The sequence below is a fragment of the Sarcophilus harrisii genome, chromosome 5, assembly GCF_902635505.1.
Source record: "Sarcophilus harrisii chromosome 5, mSarHar1.11, whole genome shotgun sequence".
Classification (NCBI taxonomy): domain Eukaryota; kingdom Metazoa; phylum Chordata; class Mammalia; order Dasyuromorphia; family Dasyuridae; genus Sarcophilus; species Sarcophilus harrisii.
In genome coordinates, this window is record NC_045430.1 from 34,862,779 (window position 1) to 34,877,847 (window position 15,069).

The 15,069-nt window shown below is 33.1% G+C and overlaps 1 protein-coding gene across 3 annotated transcripts in view; it reads right to left on the reverse strand.

The window, feature by feature from the left end:
• Window positions 1-15,069, reverse strand: part of DCN (decorin) — a 49,552-nt gene that overhangs the window by 24,118 nt on the left and 10,365 nt on the right. For 2 of the 3 annotated variants that reach the window (XM_031939563.1, XM_031939564.1), the window contains exon 3: window positions 277-447. The exons of the other annotated variant lie outside the window; for it this stretch is intronic. In XM_031939563.1, coding sequence (XP_031795423.1) covers window positions 323-447 — 125 coding nt within the window. In that variant the 3' untranslated portion in view covers window positions 277-322. Of the gene's footprint in view, window positions 1-276; window positions 448-15,069 lie in introns of those variants that run through there. 3 annotated transcript variants of the gene reach the window in all.

The following is a 15,069-nucleotide window of genomic DNA, read 5'->3' on the forward strand; positions in this document are numbered from 1 at the left end:
AGAAAACACAAAGAGAGGAAAAAAGAGGAATGGAGGAAGGGGGAGGAAGGGAAAGAGACAAACAAAAATATAATCACAGAGAAAAAAATTAGAGACAAAAATAGTTAAGACACACAGAGACAGAGATTCAGAGATAGAACTAGAGAGAGCAAGAGAATGAGAAAGAATGAAAGAGAGTAAGAGAAAATTTATTGGAGAAGGAAATAATTGGGTATTTTTATTTATTTACACAGTAAAAGATTACCATAAAATATTCTTCATTTCATTTTGACTTTGAGGTCATCTTTGGGGCTAGTTCAATTGTATGTGTGTGGGGGAGATATTATTTACTTACATGAAGATCTCTCAGATTCTTGAAATCCCCATCTTTTATTTCAGTAATTTTGTTGTTTTGTAAATCCAGCAGGGTTGTGTCTGGAGGGAGATCTTTTGGCACTGATTCCAGGCCTGTGAAAAAAGATAGTGATCAGTGGAAAAGATTTACCTAATTACAAATTGTGATTTAAAAAACAAATGTTTTTCATGTTACAATAATTTGCTTTCCCAGCAATTTCTCTTCTTCAGGGATTATTTGGAGAGTGGCTAAAAAAAATATGTGCTTTATCTGTTCCCACTAAGGCTCAACATTCTTTTTCTTAACTTAATGATAAACAGCTAGATCTTTTGCCCCAAAAGTCTGATCTCCTGCAAGATGAACAAATCTATGTTTCCCTAGAGATTGCATACCAATTCCTGTACTCAGCAACACTTTTCCTCCTTCATTGTCTTTTTAAAATTTTTTTTTGTTTTAAATGATTTTCTTTAATAAGGCTGTCTGTAAGAGTTAAATGTCAAGATTTTTTCTTTCCTGAACACTTCCATAAGAAAAATTTTAACGATATACACATGATCAGTTTTAAAGATAAATAATCTTTTTTTCTTTCCTTCTTTTTTCCTGTGTTTTTCAAACACAGTTTTACCTCAAAGTAAAGGAAGTGAGCCATTCTATTTTTTGGGTTGTCTCACACACGACATTTTATCCAAGTTTTCTGGAAGAGAAATCTCTTCATTTTTGTTTCATGTGCCAAAGGAGCATTGGAAAGTTTCAACCTAAATCTCTCTTTGGGACCATTTTCTGAATAGTTATTATGGAACTAAAATGAAGTCATGGAAACAAAATGATGATACTAAGTTGTTGGATCATATTTATTGTTCTCATTTTTCTTTCTGGCCATTTGACTGGGGGGTAGGAAGACTTGTGCATGGATTTTAGCCTTGGATTATCAAAAGGTCTACAAAGGTCAGAAAGATTCATAGTCAATCTACAGGATCAATAGGAATAAGCCACATTTAGAATGACTGCATGGTGACATAAAGAAATTATTTTAAAAGAGAAGGTACTATTAACCTATTTTCCCTAGTTTTCCTTTAAATTTCTATTACCATACTTTTAGTCTAACACAAACCTGAAATAATAACATCAACTCCATTCAATAATTAATTTCAATTATATGTAAAATGAAAAACAGCATGGTAAGATGAATAGAAGAACTAGTCTTGTAGTCAGGAAGATATAATTTCACATTGTACTTCTGATAAATACTATCTTTGTGAATGTGGGCAAATCACAAATTAATCCTTCATGCAACTTTCTAAGACAATCAAATACCAATGAATTAAAAATTTGCATCCTCATAGCTCATTGAGGTCCGAGACTATCCCTAGCAGCCAGCCTATAGTGGATACTTAATAAATGTTTAGTACATGGGGAATCCCTGCATACTGATAAAATCACAATCCACTTTTCAAAGAACAAGGAAATGCCTCATCTCATTTATCTTAAATGAATTTCATCATTCATTCATTGCTTGTATGTATTCAAGTCTGAATTCACTCATTCATTCAAAAAAATGCATTTTGGAGAGAAGGGATGGGGCATCTCATTATAATGATAGCATTTCTTTCTCTTTCAACCAGAATTTATTATGTGCTAAAGCTATCATTCTAGTCCTTTAGTCTTAGACTAATTTAAAACATTTAATTTGAATGTACTTTGTGTTTAATAAAAGTGGTCACTCAATGGTAACTGGTCATTACTATACATCAAAAGACTGTGGAAATTATCTCTCTAACCCTATATAACCAAGATTGCTTTCTAAGAAAAAGGCATAAGTTAGAGAATGCTATTCCCTCCCTAGCTCCCACCCTGTGATGACTGACTTCTCAGTTTTTTCTAGGTTTTGTTTACATTTCTTTACTAATCTCATCATTTCACTCAAGGTCACTCTTTATCCCCAGTCAATAGCCAACTGTCTTTCTTATTTTGGAAATATATTAAAAGAGAAAAAGTGTAGGAGCAGCTAGAAACAGGATAATTTTCCCTTAGGCTGAGTTACAGAAATTATCCATAGGGAAATAATGAGTGAAACATTTTCAACAACTGGTAGAAAACCAGCAAAGTAGTCACTCTTGCAAAAATAAATTCAACTGAGGTTTGAGATGGCATGGTTGCCATTTTAGGAAATGATAATTTACTAATTGCATGCCATTTGGGAAGGAGAAATTTCTGCCAAATTTCTGTTAATTAGATACTTGAACAGAAAGCACAAAGAGATAGTAATAAGCCTCTGCTTGAGAGGGGGAATTTAAGCAAATGTTTCCATCTCTTTTTTTTTTTTCTCATAGTGTATTTTCAATATCTTCATTTTTACTACTTCCCCATCCCACCCTCACCCCCCATATGTTTGACTCAACTTTGGGTCCTGGCCAAACTGAAAAAAATAAAATTCCAGGTGGGACATGAAGGGAGAAGGATGTCAAAACACAGTACATCTGGCTGTGTGACAAGGATGATTATGGTAATATCCCTGAACTTGCTTTTAGCAGAAAACTGCTTGGGGTGAAATTCATGCAGTTCTGTATCTCAAAGCTTAGAAAAAACAATCGCCTATTCAGTGTGAAACCATAAAACAGTCTGAATTTAGAACTTAGATGAGGGAGTTTTATTCAGATATTAAAACCATTAACCCTAGCTTAACCTGTCTTTACTCTGGTAAGCCTCATGGTAAATCTAGGATACTGACTGATACTTTATTAAGATGAATACTGACAGAGACCTTGTCTTCTTTAGCAGTCCTGGAAGCAGTTATCTCTGAAGTTTGTTGGCGAGAATTCCTTGTGATATAACATATAATCCTAGAACTAGTAAAGACATTGGAAGATTTTATCATTCATCCATCTAGTATGGTAGAAGGATTGCCCTTATGCTATAAACTTGTGAAAGGAACCTTAGAAACCATCTAGTATATATATCCTCATTGGATAGATAAGCAAAATGGGACCCAAATTGCTGAAGATTTTTTTTTTATCCATACAGTTGATTAAGATACATAGATACAAATTTGCAACTATTTTACTCAAACATCTTCAGTGGTTCCCTATTGCTTATAGCCAGTTCGCTATTGATTGTGGACAAAGAGTGACCTTGAATGAAATGATCAGAGTAGTAAAGATATGTAAAGAAAGCCCAGAAACAACTGAGAATTCGGTCATGGCAGAGGGGAAAATAAATAAAAAGCAATAAAATATATTTTATTTAAGCCCCTTCCTTGTCTGGTTTCAACATGCTTTCCTACCTAGGTTTATTTCCCACCACTCCCTCTATTATAATCAATAAGCATTTCTAAGTATCTACACTGTTCCAAGAATGGTGTTAGATATTGGGGATACAAAGACAGAAAAAGAATCACTCTGCTTTCAAGGAGGTTATAGTCAGTAAAGGGATATAATATGTACATTATATGTACTTATGCATATTACCTATGCACACATACACTAACATATATATGTATACATATACAGTGTATGTATATCATATATACATACATATATGTTTCTATTTTTGAAAGCATCTGTGTATGTGTAAATGTAAAATGTGTGTGTTGTTCTCTCATAAACAACTCTTCATGACCCTTTTCATGATTCCCAATATTCAGAGAGACAGAATATTTCATGGGCTTTTCTTGGCAAAGATTGTTTGTGATTTGCCATTTCCTTCTCCAGCTCATTTTGCAGATGAAAAAACTGAGACAAACAAGGTGAAGTGACTTACTCAGGGTCACACAGCTAGTGTCTTAAGGCTTCATTTGAACTCAGGTCTTCCTACCTCCAGTCCCAGTGTTCTATCCACCATGTCATCTAGTTGAGATACGTGTGTGTGTGTGTGTGTGTGTGTGTATGAGTGTGTGTGTATATATATATTTGTATTTCTATATGCACAAATGCATATATACATACTTTAAAAAGATATTTTGGGGGACACTGGAAGATTGGAGGATAAGGAACATGCAGAAGCTAGTTCTTAAGCAGGAATTTTTATTTATTCATTTATTTTTTGGCTGAAGCAATTGGGATTAAGTGACTTGCCCAGGGCTCCACAACTAGGAAGTGTTAAGTGTCTGAGGCCAGATTTGAACTCGGGTTCTCCTGATTTCAGGGCTGGTGCTCTATCCACTGTGCCACCTAGCTGCCCCTGTAAGCAGAGATTTGAAGGGAATTGATGTTTCTGGTTGGCCAGTTTCTTCCAATCTTCTTCTGCATCTCTTAATTTGTTCTTCATACCTAGATCTGCTTCCCGCCTATTTGCATCTGCTAGTTTAAAATCAACAAACATTCTGTGCCTACTGATCTACTTCTACCCTTATGACATCTCTCATATATGACTCCTGTTCTATTCTCCTTTAGCTACCCCCCAGGTTCTCATCTTCGCTGGTCCAGATTAGAACTAAAGCCTCCTAATTGATCTCCTTTTTTCACTTTTCTCTCTCACTCCAGTCCATCCTCCTGGCTACAATAGGCACTTAATAGTTGTTTATTGGATTGGATTGAAAGAGAGAACTAGTGTTAAGGATATATAAAGTGAGGAAATGGGGATGAGTGCAAGAGGCTTGTTTTGTTTTTAGGGAGAATTGACAAGACAGCTGATTATTATGGGGATGAAGAAAGGGAAAGGAAAAAACAAGACTAAGACTTTAAAATTGGCTAAGTGAAAGACCGTTGATGTCATTCAGAAAGATGTGAAAGTTTAGAGTAGGACTTAGTTTAAAGGAAAAGAAAATTAGTTTGATTTTGGATATGCTGAGGTTGAAAACAGAGAGACAAAAACAGGGAGAGGGAAAGAAAGGGAAGAACAAAAAGAACAGAATGTAGAAATAGAAAGAAGAAAATAAACACTGAAATGGTAGAATTTCAAAGAAACATGAAGAAAGGACGCAAAAGAGAAGCGTGTTTTGCTTGGCTTCTTATTCATTGGTTTTCTTGTTCCCAACCAAATATTAGAGTGGCCATGTAAGAATTCTATACTATTCTATAAATTTATTAAGATATTATATGAATTATTAAGTTTATGGGTTTCTTAGCGGGTGAATTCTCTTGAAGGATTCAGAAGAGGTTACAGAAAGGCATCTAACAGCTTGGGAAATCATAGGGAGAGGAAAAGGGATGTGATTGATCACTATCTACATCATTTGAGGAGAAATCCACATTAATAAGATCAAAGATTCTTTGAAGTCTCAAATTATTAAGTTCATATTAAAATTAAGAAGAAAAAAGGAGAACCAGAACAAAAGTAAGTCCCAGGCCAATGTTCATTTCACTGTTCCTAAATGGTTTCCCACTTAAATTATGGAGAAGAGTCAATGTGGAGGAGTGGAAAACTCTTAATATTTAGAGTAGGGTTGGGTTCATATCTAGTCTCTGCTATATTCTATCTGTGTGGTCTTAGATGAATCACTCCATTTCTCTTGTTCCAAATACAAAATGAGAGGGGGTTGTACTAGACGACCTTTAAATTCCTAACTCTAAACCCATGATTTGTGCAGATCAGTATTATGCTTAATTTTTCTGAAAATGTGAACATTATTATCCCCACTGTTGAACTATACCCATTGTTTGAATTGCCTTATTCTCCTTCCCTGTTTTCATTGGCTCATAACTTAATCATCCACCAAATTTCATTTAAATTCCTTCTCTCTTTAGAAAGTATCCCAGAATCATCACTATCCCAAGTGACCCTCTTTCTTCTGAACTTCTAAACTTATCAGATTTAGAATGAAATATGCAATATTGCATATATACTAATGAGGCACTCTGGATAGAGATATATACACACATATATCTATGTATGAATATGTATAATGTATGCATATATGTGTTGTGTATATATATAAATATATATGTGTATGTATAAGTATATATGGATGGATGGATGTATATTCATTTATTTGTTTGTTTGTTTATTTTATGAGAGAATGAGAAGAGTAGAATTCTAGTATTCCTTTACTGCAGTGATATATTTTGTTACATTCATCTTTTCCTCATTTAGTGATGGATGACATTTTACTTTAATCTTCTCTTTTAACTAATAGAGAAACTGTCCTAGAAGATTGATTATTTACTCAGTGATTAATGATTCAATTATGGAGAAAACTTTGTTTACTTGAAATTTCAAATTACGTATATCCACTTTCTAAATAGTTAATTTTCTGTGTAATCTATTTTTTTTACAATTTGAAAAAGTTATTAAAGAAATACAAACTTAAAAAAAAATCTGCTAGTAACTATAAATCCTTAAGACATTTATATTGAAGGTAATGAATTTTATAGTTATCCTTAAAATGTGACTGGGAAGTAGTTTTGTCCATTAGATTAGATAGCAATGAAAAGTCTACAATTTTCTTGAAGAGAATTTCAAAAACAACACAGGAATATAATCTAATGACCTCAAAATTATTCTAAGTAGATTGTTTTGTGTGACAAGTAAAATTGATGTAAAAGAAATGTATATGCAAATTTAATTGCTTATTAAGTTGGTTTTTTAATGACTTTAACAGTAGGTATATAATGTTTGAAAAATAACTGAATACAGTCTTTTCTTACTTCAGCAATTATAATATTTCATCCATTTTAGTTTATCTGTCACTAGATAAACTTTCAAATCTAATTAAGCTATTCTCTAAATCATAAAATGGTAACTTAGAAGTAATCACTCATAAAGTGTAAATGTAAAATGTGTGTGTGAATGATAGGCAAACTATTTTCAAAATATTCTACAATTATTTATTTTTAAACATGTTAGTGTACCTGCAAATGTGAGTGATGTATTTATTTATATCTGTGTGTAAAACACAGATAGATAGATAGATAGTGTGTGCATTTTTCTAAAGCAAAATGTTGTGCATTTTATGCATCCGCAGTTCCTTTTTTAAAAAAAAAATCTATTTTTTTAAAATCTGTCATTAAAAAAAGTATTTTCCAAAAGGAAGAATAATAACTACTTTTCCTCATGGCTGCCCCAATGATAAATAGCTTTTTTTTTCTAACAACTGTATGAAATCTGGTGAACATCAGGATGGAGAAAAGTAAGATCATCCCAAAATTTCATGCGTTTTTCAATGGTATGCTTTCAAACTCCAAGATTTATACAAGGACTTTGTTCCCAATTTTATTTTCTTAAATTGCATCTGGGATTTCAACTAAGAATATTATGTCGATACTTCTTGAGTTTATATTGTTATGTGCTTATATGTTATTCAATATGCAAAGAATTGCCTTTATGGTCAAGTGCAGGAATAGTCAAAGTCCATTTAGTACCTTGGATTGACACATATTTTGGAGAAATTCAAAGTCCTTGTACCATAATTCCTTTGAATTTCTCAAAATAATACATACCATGTATCTCATTGATCCAAAACCTTGTTTATTTGAGATTGTTTGTTCTTATATTTTCTCCATATTACTGAGTAAATTGTTTATTCTTGTATGTTCTCCATATTACTGAGTAACTATGGAGATGAGCTGTTTTTCCCCTCCAAAATTCAAAGTGAGAAAATTAGCTTAAAATTATTTGAACAATTCATCCAATCTTGATCAAAAACTGGCTATCTTTTACTTCTGTATCCCCACGGCCTGAAAAAATATGTAGCAAACAGTAGGCACTAATAAATGCTTTTTGATTGGCATACCACTGACCTAATGAAACTTGATATACCCTGTTAGGTACATTTTTGTTTCTGTTTTTGTTGACCTATAAATTTTCTAAAGTTATTGTTTCTTTCAATCTGGAAAAGGTTAAGAAAGGTGAATTTCCAAAATCTTTTATTATGTGAACTCCAAAAATGTCTGTGAATGTTTGGATTAATAAATGGTGATTAAATAAGTAAGGCTAAACTTACAAATGGAATCTTGTCTCATATCACTTACTCAAAAATTTATTAAGCACCTACTACTAGGAATTTTGCTGAGTACAGGGATATAAAAAGGGGAGGAAAAAATCCTTGACTTGAAGGATTTTATGCTCTCATAGTATAGATCCTCATAAATGCAATACTTTCTCCAGTGGTGGAGATCGCAACCCCCTCCACCTTCTTCTTATATACAATTTTTGTCCACAACTTTATAAGAATCCTGCATAAAGGATATAAGCTTGCAATATAGCTATCAAGCTATCCACTACACTATCTCATTATAACAAACATTTATAAACACCTATGTAGTAAACACTGGGGTAAATATAAAAATGAAACAGTAGCAATTCTCAAAGAGTTTATAACTTCCAAGGAAGAAATAGTCTGTTCAAAAATTTCTAGATTAAGAATATATAAGTAATAAATATGTTCATGTAAAAGCTTATATTGATGGAGGGGCACTAAGAACAGAAGAAATCATGAAACAGATATAAGAAGTAATGCTTGAGTGGAATCTTGAACAGACTGTTCTCAATCTCAGTTTCCTCATCTGTAAAATGGAGATAATAGCTTCTCCTTTACAGGGCTATTGTGGGAATCAAATGAAATAATATATGTAAAGCAACATGTAAACATTAAGGCACTGTAGAAATACTGAGTATTATTACTGAATAAGTTACAAAATATAAATAATTTAATGATGCTTAACTTGAATTGTCTTTTCTACAATCAGAGAAAAAGTGGTGACCCTAATATTCATGAAGTATAAGCTTATCATCTCTTCCCTTGGTCTTATTCTTCCTCATCTCTTCTAAATTCCCTGGGACTCTAAATGTATAATATTATGATCACTTTCTCTAAGATAATGTTTTTTTTTCATCATTGGCTCTTTCTTATCTGCCCTTAAACATGCTCAGGTCTCCCCAGTCTCAACATAAAAAGGGATGTGCTGGTAAATGATTAACAATTAGCTCTGCAAATATATATATATATATATATATATATATATATATTTATGTATACATACACACATATAAAATGCATGTATGCATGTATGTACTATATATAAATATATACATATATATTATCTGTGTGTATATATGACAGTTTTAAATTCGATCTGTATTAATATCTTATACATCACTTTTAAGAGTCTAGACTATCAACAAAATAATAAATCAAATTCTGTTTTATAACTTTTATAGATTTCTAGCTCACATTGAAAATTTAGCAATCAGCTCTCAAGAGCTAGTTCCAGCCCTTCCTTGCCACAATCCAATGAAATCATGACTTTGACTCTTCTGCCCCCTCCAATTGCCATCCTATATGTCTTCTTCCCTTCCTTACTAAATTTCTTAGGAAAAGTTATATTTGATGCTTCTACTTTTTTTTTTAACTCAACAAGTGTTATGGTAAGAACTTATTCATGCCAATGACCTCCAGATTGCTAACTCTATTAACCACTTCTCAATCCTTAATCTTCTTTATCTCTGAAATTTTTGACATTATTAATTACTCCCTTGTACTGGAAACTCCCTTTCCTTGACTTCAGGGATAACATACTCTTGATATTCTTCCTACCTCCTTAATGACTTCTCCATCTCCTGTCCATAGATCTCTCAACTTTCCTTTCAATACTCTCTCTATTACTAATCTCATTGGTTAATTTATCTTCAACTTTCATCTAGAGTAATAACTCTCTAAATACCGTTGCTATTCAATATTTCTCCTCTGTACTTCAGACATGCATTTATACTTATCTTCAAGACCCCTAATTAGTCATATTACCAATACCTCAAATTCAATGTGTTCAAATCTAGGCTTCTTACCTTTTCTCTTAAGTCTATTCTTCCTTTTACATCAGTGTTTATATTCAGTCTCTTATCAGTTCCTATCAATTTTCGTCTCCTACATCTTTTTAACCTTTCCCTTCCTTTCTTTTCCCACTGCCATTGTTCTAATACACATTTTTATTTTCACTTTCCTTGAGTGATTGTAATTCTTTCTTAACACATCATAGGAAGGTAGATTTAGATTGGGAAGTTTCTTTAAAGATTATTTGATCCAATCCCCTCATTATATATCTGAATATGTGTCTCCTCAATTCATTCATTCTCTGTCTCTGTCTCCCTCTTTCTCTCCTTCCTTCCCTCCCTCCTCTCTCCTTCTCTCTCTGTCTCTGTCTCTGTCTCTGTATCTCTCCAAAAGTTTTATTTATTACCAATTTCTTCTCTATGTGTCCAACTTCTCTGTTTGCCATTGCCAGATTCCCTTAAAATCCAGTCTCCTTATCCTTCTAGCTGTATTTTAATTATTGTTTTATTCATTCTACAGGATAGAGGGATGGTTACTAGATCTGTATTTTCACTGGTATTGTAAAATATTTATTTGAGAAGAGACTTTCTGCCAATGCAGGTCTCTAAGACTTAAAATCTTAAGAGAATTATGAGTTTAGCTAACCTAGCCATTGTGTGTCAGAGCTGGGGCTTAAACTACAATCTTCTTATTTTTAAGGCTTCCTCTCTATCCGTTGCCCCAGCACTGACCTGACAGTTTAAAATCCCAGAGTTATGTGGAGGAATCACAACTTGATCTCATTTATCATTCAGGACTTCTAAGATTCCATCTGGAAGAATTGAATTTAATTCAGCCCATATTTATTAAGCACTTAACTTTGGGCTAAGTACTGAGGCAGTTACAAAGTTTAGCCAGGATGCATTCCTACCCTAATAGAACTGAGCCGTGAAAACATTTTAAAACAACTTTAATAAAAAGGAGGAAACATGTCACATCCTGCTAACACACCACGCAAATGGTTCATAGTGAAAATAAAGGCATTTCTTATGTCTCTTGGAAATCTCATTCATTTATTGATGCATGCTTTGATGTACTTTCTCTAAAGTCCATCCTGAGATATTATCATTATAAAATAAATTACTGAAGATTAGACCTAGAAACCTCTGGCATAGTCCTCAAAGTGGCCTTCCTAAGCATTATACCAGTCTTTTTAGATACATTTTGGGGGGGAAGAAGGAAGAAGATGGAATCTAGACCTAGAAGTTCCTCTGACTGGGACCTCCTTCTATCCATGTTATTTTGAAATCTTTCTATAATTCAGAGTTTTGAGGAATTGGTTAGATCATTAAGGTTAAAAGACCTGTCCATTCTCTTTCTTTATATATATATATGTAATTTTATATCTATCTATAGATATAATTTGATAATTTATATCTATCTATAGATAGAATTTGTTAGAGGTTAAAACTGAAGGCAGGTCATTCTTACCCTGAGATAAGGTCCCTATCCAATACTTTGTACTGCCTATCTATGGAAGCAAAATTGCAGTAGCATCTTCTCTTTCCCTATTGTTGCAGGAATATGATACTGAATTTGTTTTCAGCCACCTAAACTATTAATATGTGCTTAAGTTTAAAATATATTTTTTTATTTATAGTTTAGACTATATTTCAAAAATCAGTACTTTTGACATACATGAGATTTAGAATGTCCATATGTTATAATCATGCTGTCAGAATAGCTCTTTTTGAAATACATATAATGAATATAATATTCTCCAGTTTCACTATATTATGAATGTAGGTAAAATGGTCTCAGACTATGATAAGCTCGCTTCTCTGTTATACTGTCTTGTCTTTCTGTTTTGCTCTTTCCTATTCATAACTACATCGTTTTTCAAATCTCTCTTTTCTATTAGTATTCTATTCATTTTTGGTGATCTATTTATGTCCTCAAATTCAGTTTTGTGCTATAAAATATGGCTTAATATTGTAATTTTCTTTCTTTGCCAGTGTCTTTTTTAGATTTAATTTCTCCTAGAGGTCAATTTAATTCAAAAATCTTTTCAATCCTTGATGGATCTTCTCACCCCAACCAAGAGATGCATTTAATGGCTGAACTGGAGCAGCATATGGAATACTATGGGTAGATTATCAATCATCTTTATTACCAAAAACAAATAATTCAAAGCTAGTAATAGTAAGTCAATTATATCCTCTTCATAGGATTAGGGACAGGAATTGAATTTGTTATTTCATTGATACAAAAAATTCCTGAGTTAGGAAATCTCCTCTAATAATGCAAATTCAGGTTCTTTCTTTAACTTATGTTCAAATATTAAAACAATGAGAAGTGATTAACCTGGAATTACAGAAAAAATATATCAGAACATGACATGAATCTTGGTCTTCCAGGATCAAGGACTGGGACTCTTGTTATTTTATCACACTGACTCTCTATCATTTGTTTGTAGGAAAACTTTTCTTATTTTCTCTGGATAGATCGATAAATAAAAGAGGTAGATAGATAAATAGATAGACAAATAGATAGATAGATAGATAGATAGATACATAGATGATAGATAACTAAAAGAGATGATAGATAGATAGTCTCTGTGTTCTATATGGTATAGATTACATTTTCATACTTTCATACTATCCCTTCAAACAATCTTTTTTGTTGGAAAGGGAATAACTAAAGATTTCTTTAGGAATATACAGAGAAGACACCATATACAATGGCTTTTCTTTGGGGAAATATATGAATATGTTAGCCAAAAATATAACCCAAAGTGAGGGAATTGCTGGAGAAGGCTCTCATCTTCTTAAAAATGTGATTGTGCTTGTGATATTTGTAATTTAATATCTAATGTAAAGTATTCTGGTAATATAACTGATGTTTATGAGGTTTGCTCTTTTCATTTAGACAACTAGTATAGAATAAATAAAATCAAATTATAAGGTCTTGGTGGAGATTGTTGATCAGATTTCAATTCTAGAAATTCAATATGATTTCTTAAGAATAGCTAGGGACAGCTAGATAAGTGCAGTGAATAGAATACCAGCCTGAAAATCAGGGGCCCCTGGGTTCAAATCCAGTTTCAGACAATAACACTGTGAGGTGTCCCTGGGCAAGTCATTTAACCCTAATTGCCTTCCAAACCAAAACAAATAGCTAGTCATTTCTTGAAGCAATAGACCATGTGACAGAGAGCTGATTTTAGAATCAAGAAAAGTTGGGTACAAATCTCATCTGAGATACAGCGTAGTTGTGGAGGTTTTAATCTTTCAGTGTCTAAGGCGATTCTTAAATTGAGAGAAGAACTTGCCTATCTGCAATGGAAGGGGAAGTTTCCAGAGTTCCCTTTTCTGATGAAATCTTTGGCATGGTTTAAAACTAAAAAAAAAAAAATACTATCTCTAACTATGGGGGGAGAGAGAGAGAGAGAGAGAGAGAGAGAGAGAGAAGAAGGGAGGGAGAGAGGGAGAGAGACAGAAAGAGTGGCAGACAGGGGCAGAGACACAGAGAATCTTTTCAACCTCTATTTCCAAGTAAGAAACAGAGTAGTAAAGCAGATAGAGGCAAATAAACGGGTTCAAGCTCCACCTTTAACATGTCAATTAACAAGCATTTATTAATTTCCTCCTGTGCCAAGCATTATGCTAGTGATCATGGGACCACACATTGCAAGTGATTATTATTGAGGGGTCATCCCCTCCTCCATGAGATTCTCTCAACATCAAACTGTCTCCCCTTTCTTATCCCCAAAGCAAAATAAATTTTAAAACTTTTTTTTTCTTTTAATCAGACTTCTAGAGAACAGATGAAATGTGGGAAAATAACTCATCTTTATAAACATAGTCATGGTTTTCCCAAATCCTTGAACCATATGCCATCCTACATTTTTATTATGTGTTTCTGTGAATGACTTGGTCTTTTTAATGATGTGGAATTGGAAGGCTATCCCAAAATGCTTTTATCAGGCACTGAGTTTTAAAAATATGTGTCATGTAAACAGTCAGAATCAGTTCAGGGCAATTTTCCCCCTGAAGTTCACAAATGACTGTCCAGCTCTCTTGACGCCAGTGTATGGGGTCATGGAAATAGTTCATGTTTTATACCTTTTATTTTGAGCCTTAGGAGAAAATAGGCCATTAGTTTTGAGGAAAACTTGAGAATACTGTTGGAATATTGAATATTTCTTACCAGATTTCACTCTAAAGTTATTAACATTCAGAACTAGTCATGGAGATTCAAATGCAAGGATCACTAGTGGCAATGAGTTTAGAAGGAGAAGACATTAATTAAATGCTGATTTTACCACTCCTTTCTGGGTCTGAATTTCCTTTTTTGTAAAATTGAAAGACTTGGGCTAGCAGTTCTCTAAAATGCACCACAACTTTACACATATGATCCTATGACTGGGTTTGACTGACATACCTAGGTCACCTTGGAAAAAAGTCACAATTTTGTTGTCTCTTTTTTCAGTAAAACAAATATTTTCTTATGTATTAGTGATATCATTATAGATTACAAGATAAAACTATATGACTGTTATAGGGAATTACATTATGTTAATCCTGGAGCTGGTCATTGAAGCATCAGCATTCCTTATCCCTATGAATCATTGTCACTATTCTACTAACACCTTTCCTTTCTCCCACATTTCCTTATTTTCTAGAATACTGTTGACCAAAACAAGAGATATTTGATTTCCAATGAAAACTTCTATTGAAGTGGCAGGTAGAGCATCTTTATTGATAAATCCTGCAGTCAGTAACCTAAAAGCCTACTGACAAAGTGGCTATGATTAATGGACATACCCCTCAACCAAATATAGAGTTTTCCCTACTTCTGTTGTTAAACAATCATGAAATTGTACAATCTCATTCTATTTTTTATTGCTCTCCCAATGTATAAAAGTAGTATCCAGGGGGAGGGGTTCCTGATCAGGAGGAAGATCTTGAATCCAATTAATTATGGATCCTCAGATTCCCTAAAAACTTGATCAGTCATGAAAAAAATTCCTGTTGACTTGTCTTACCTTCTT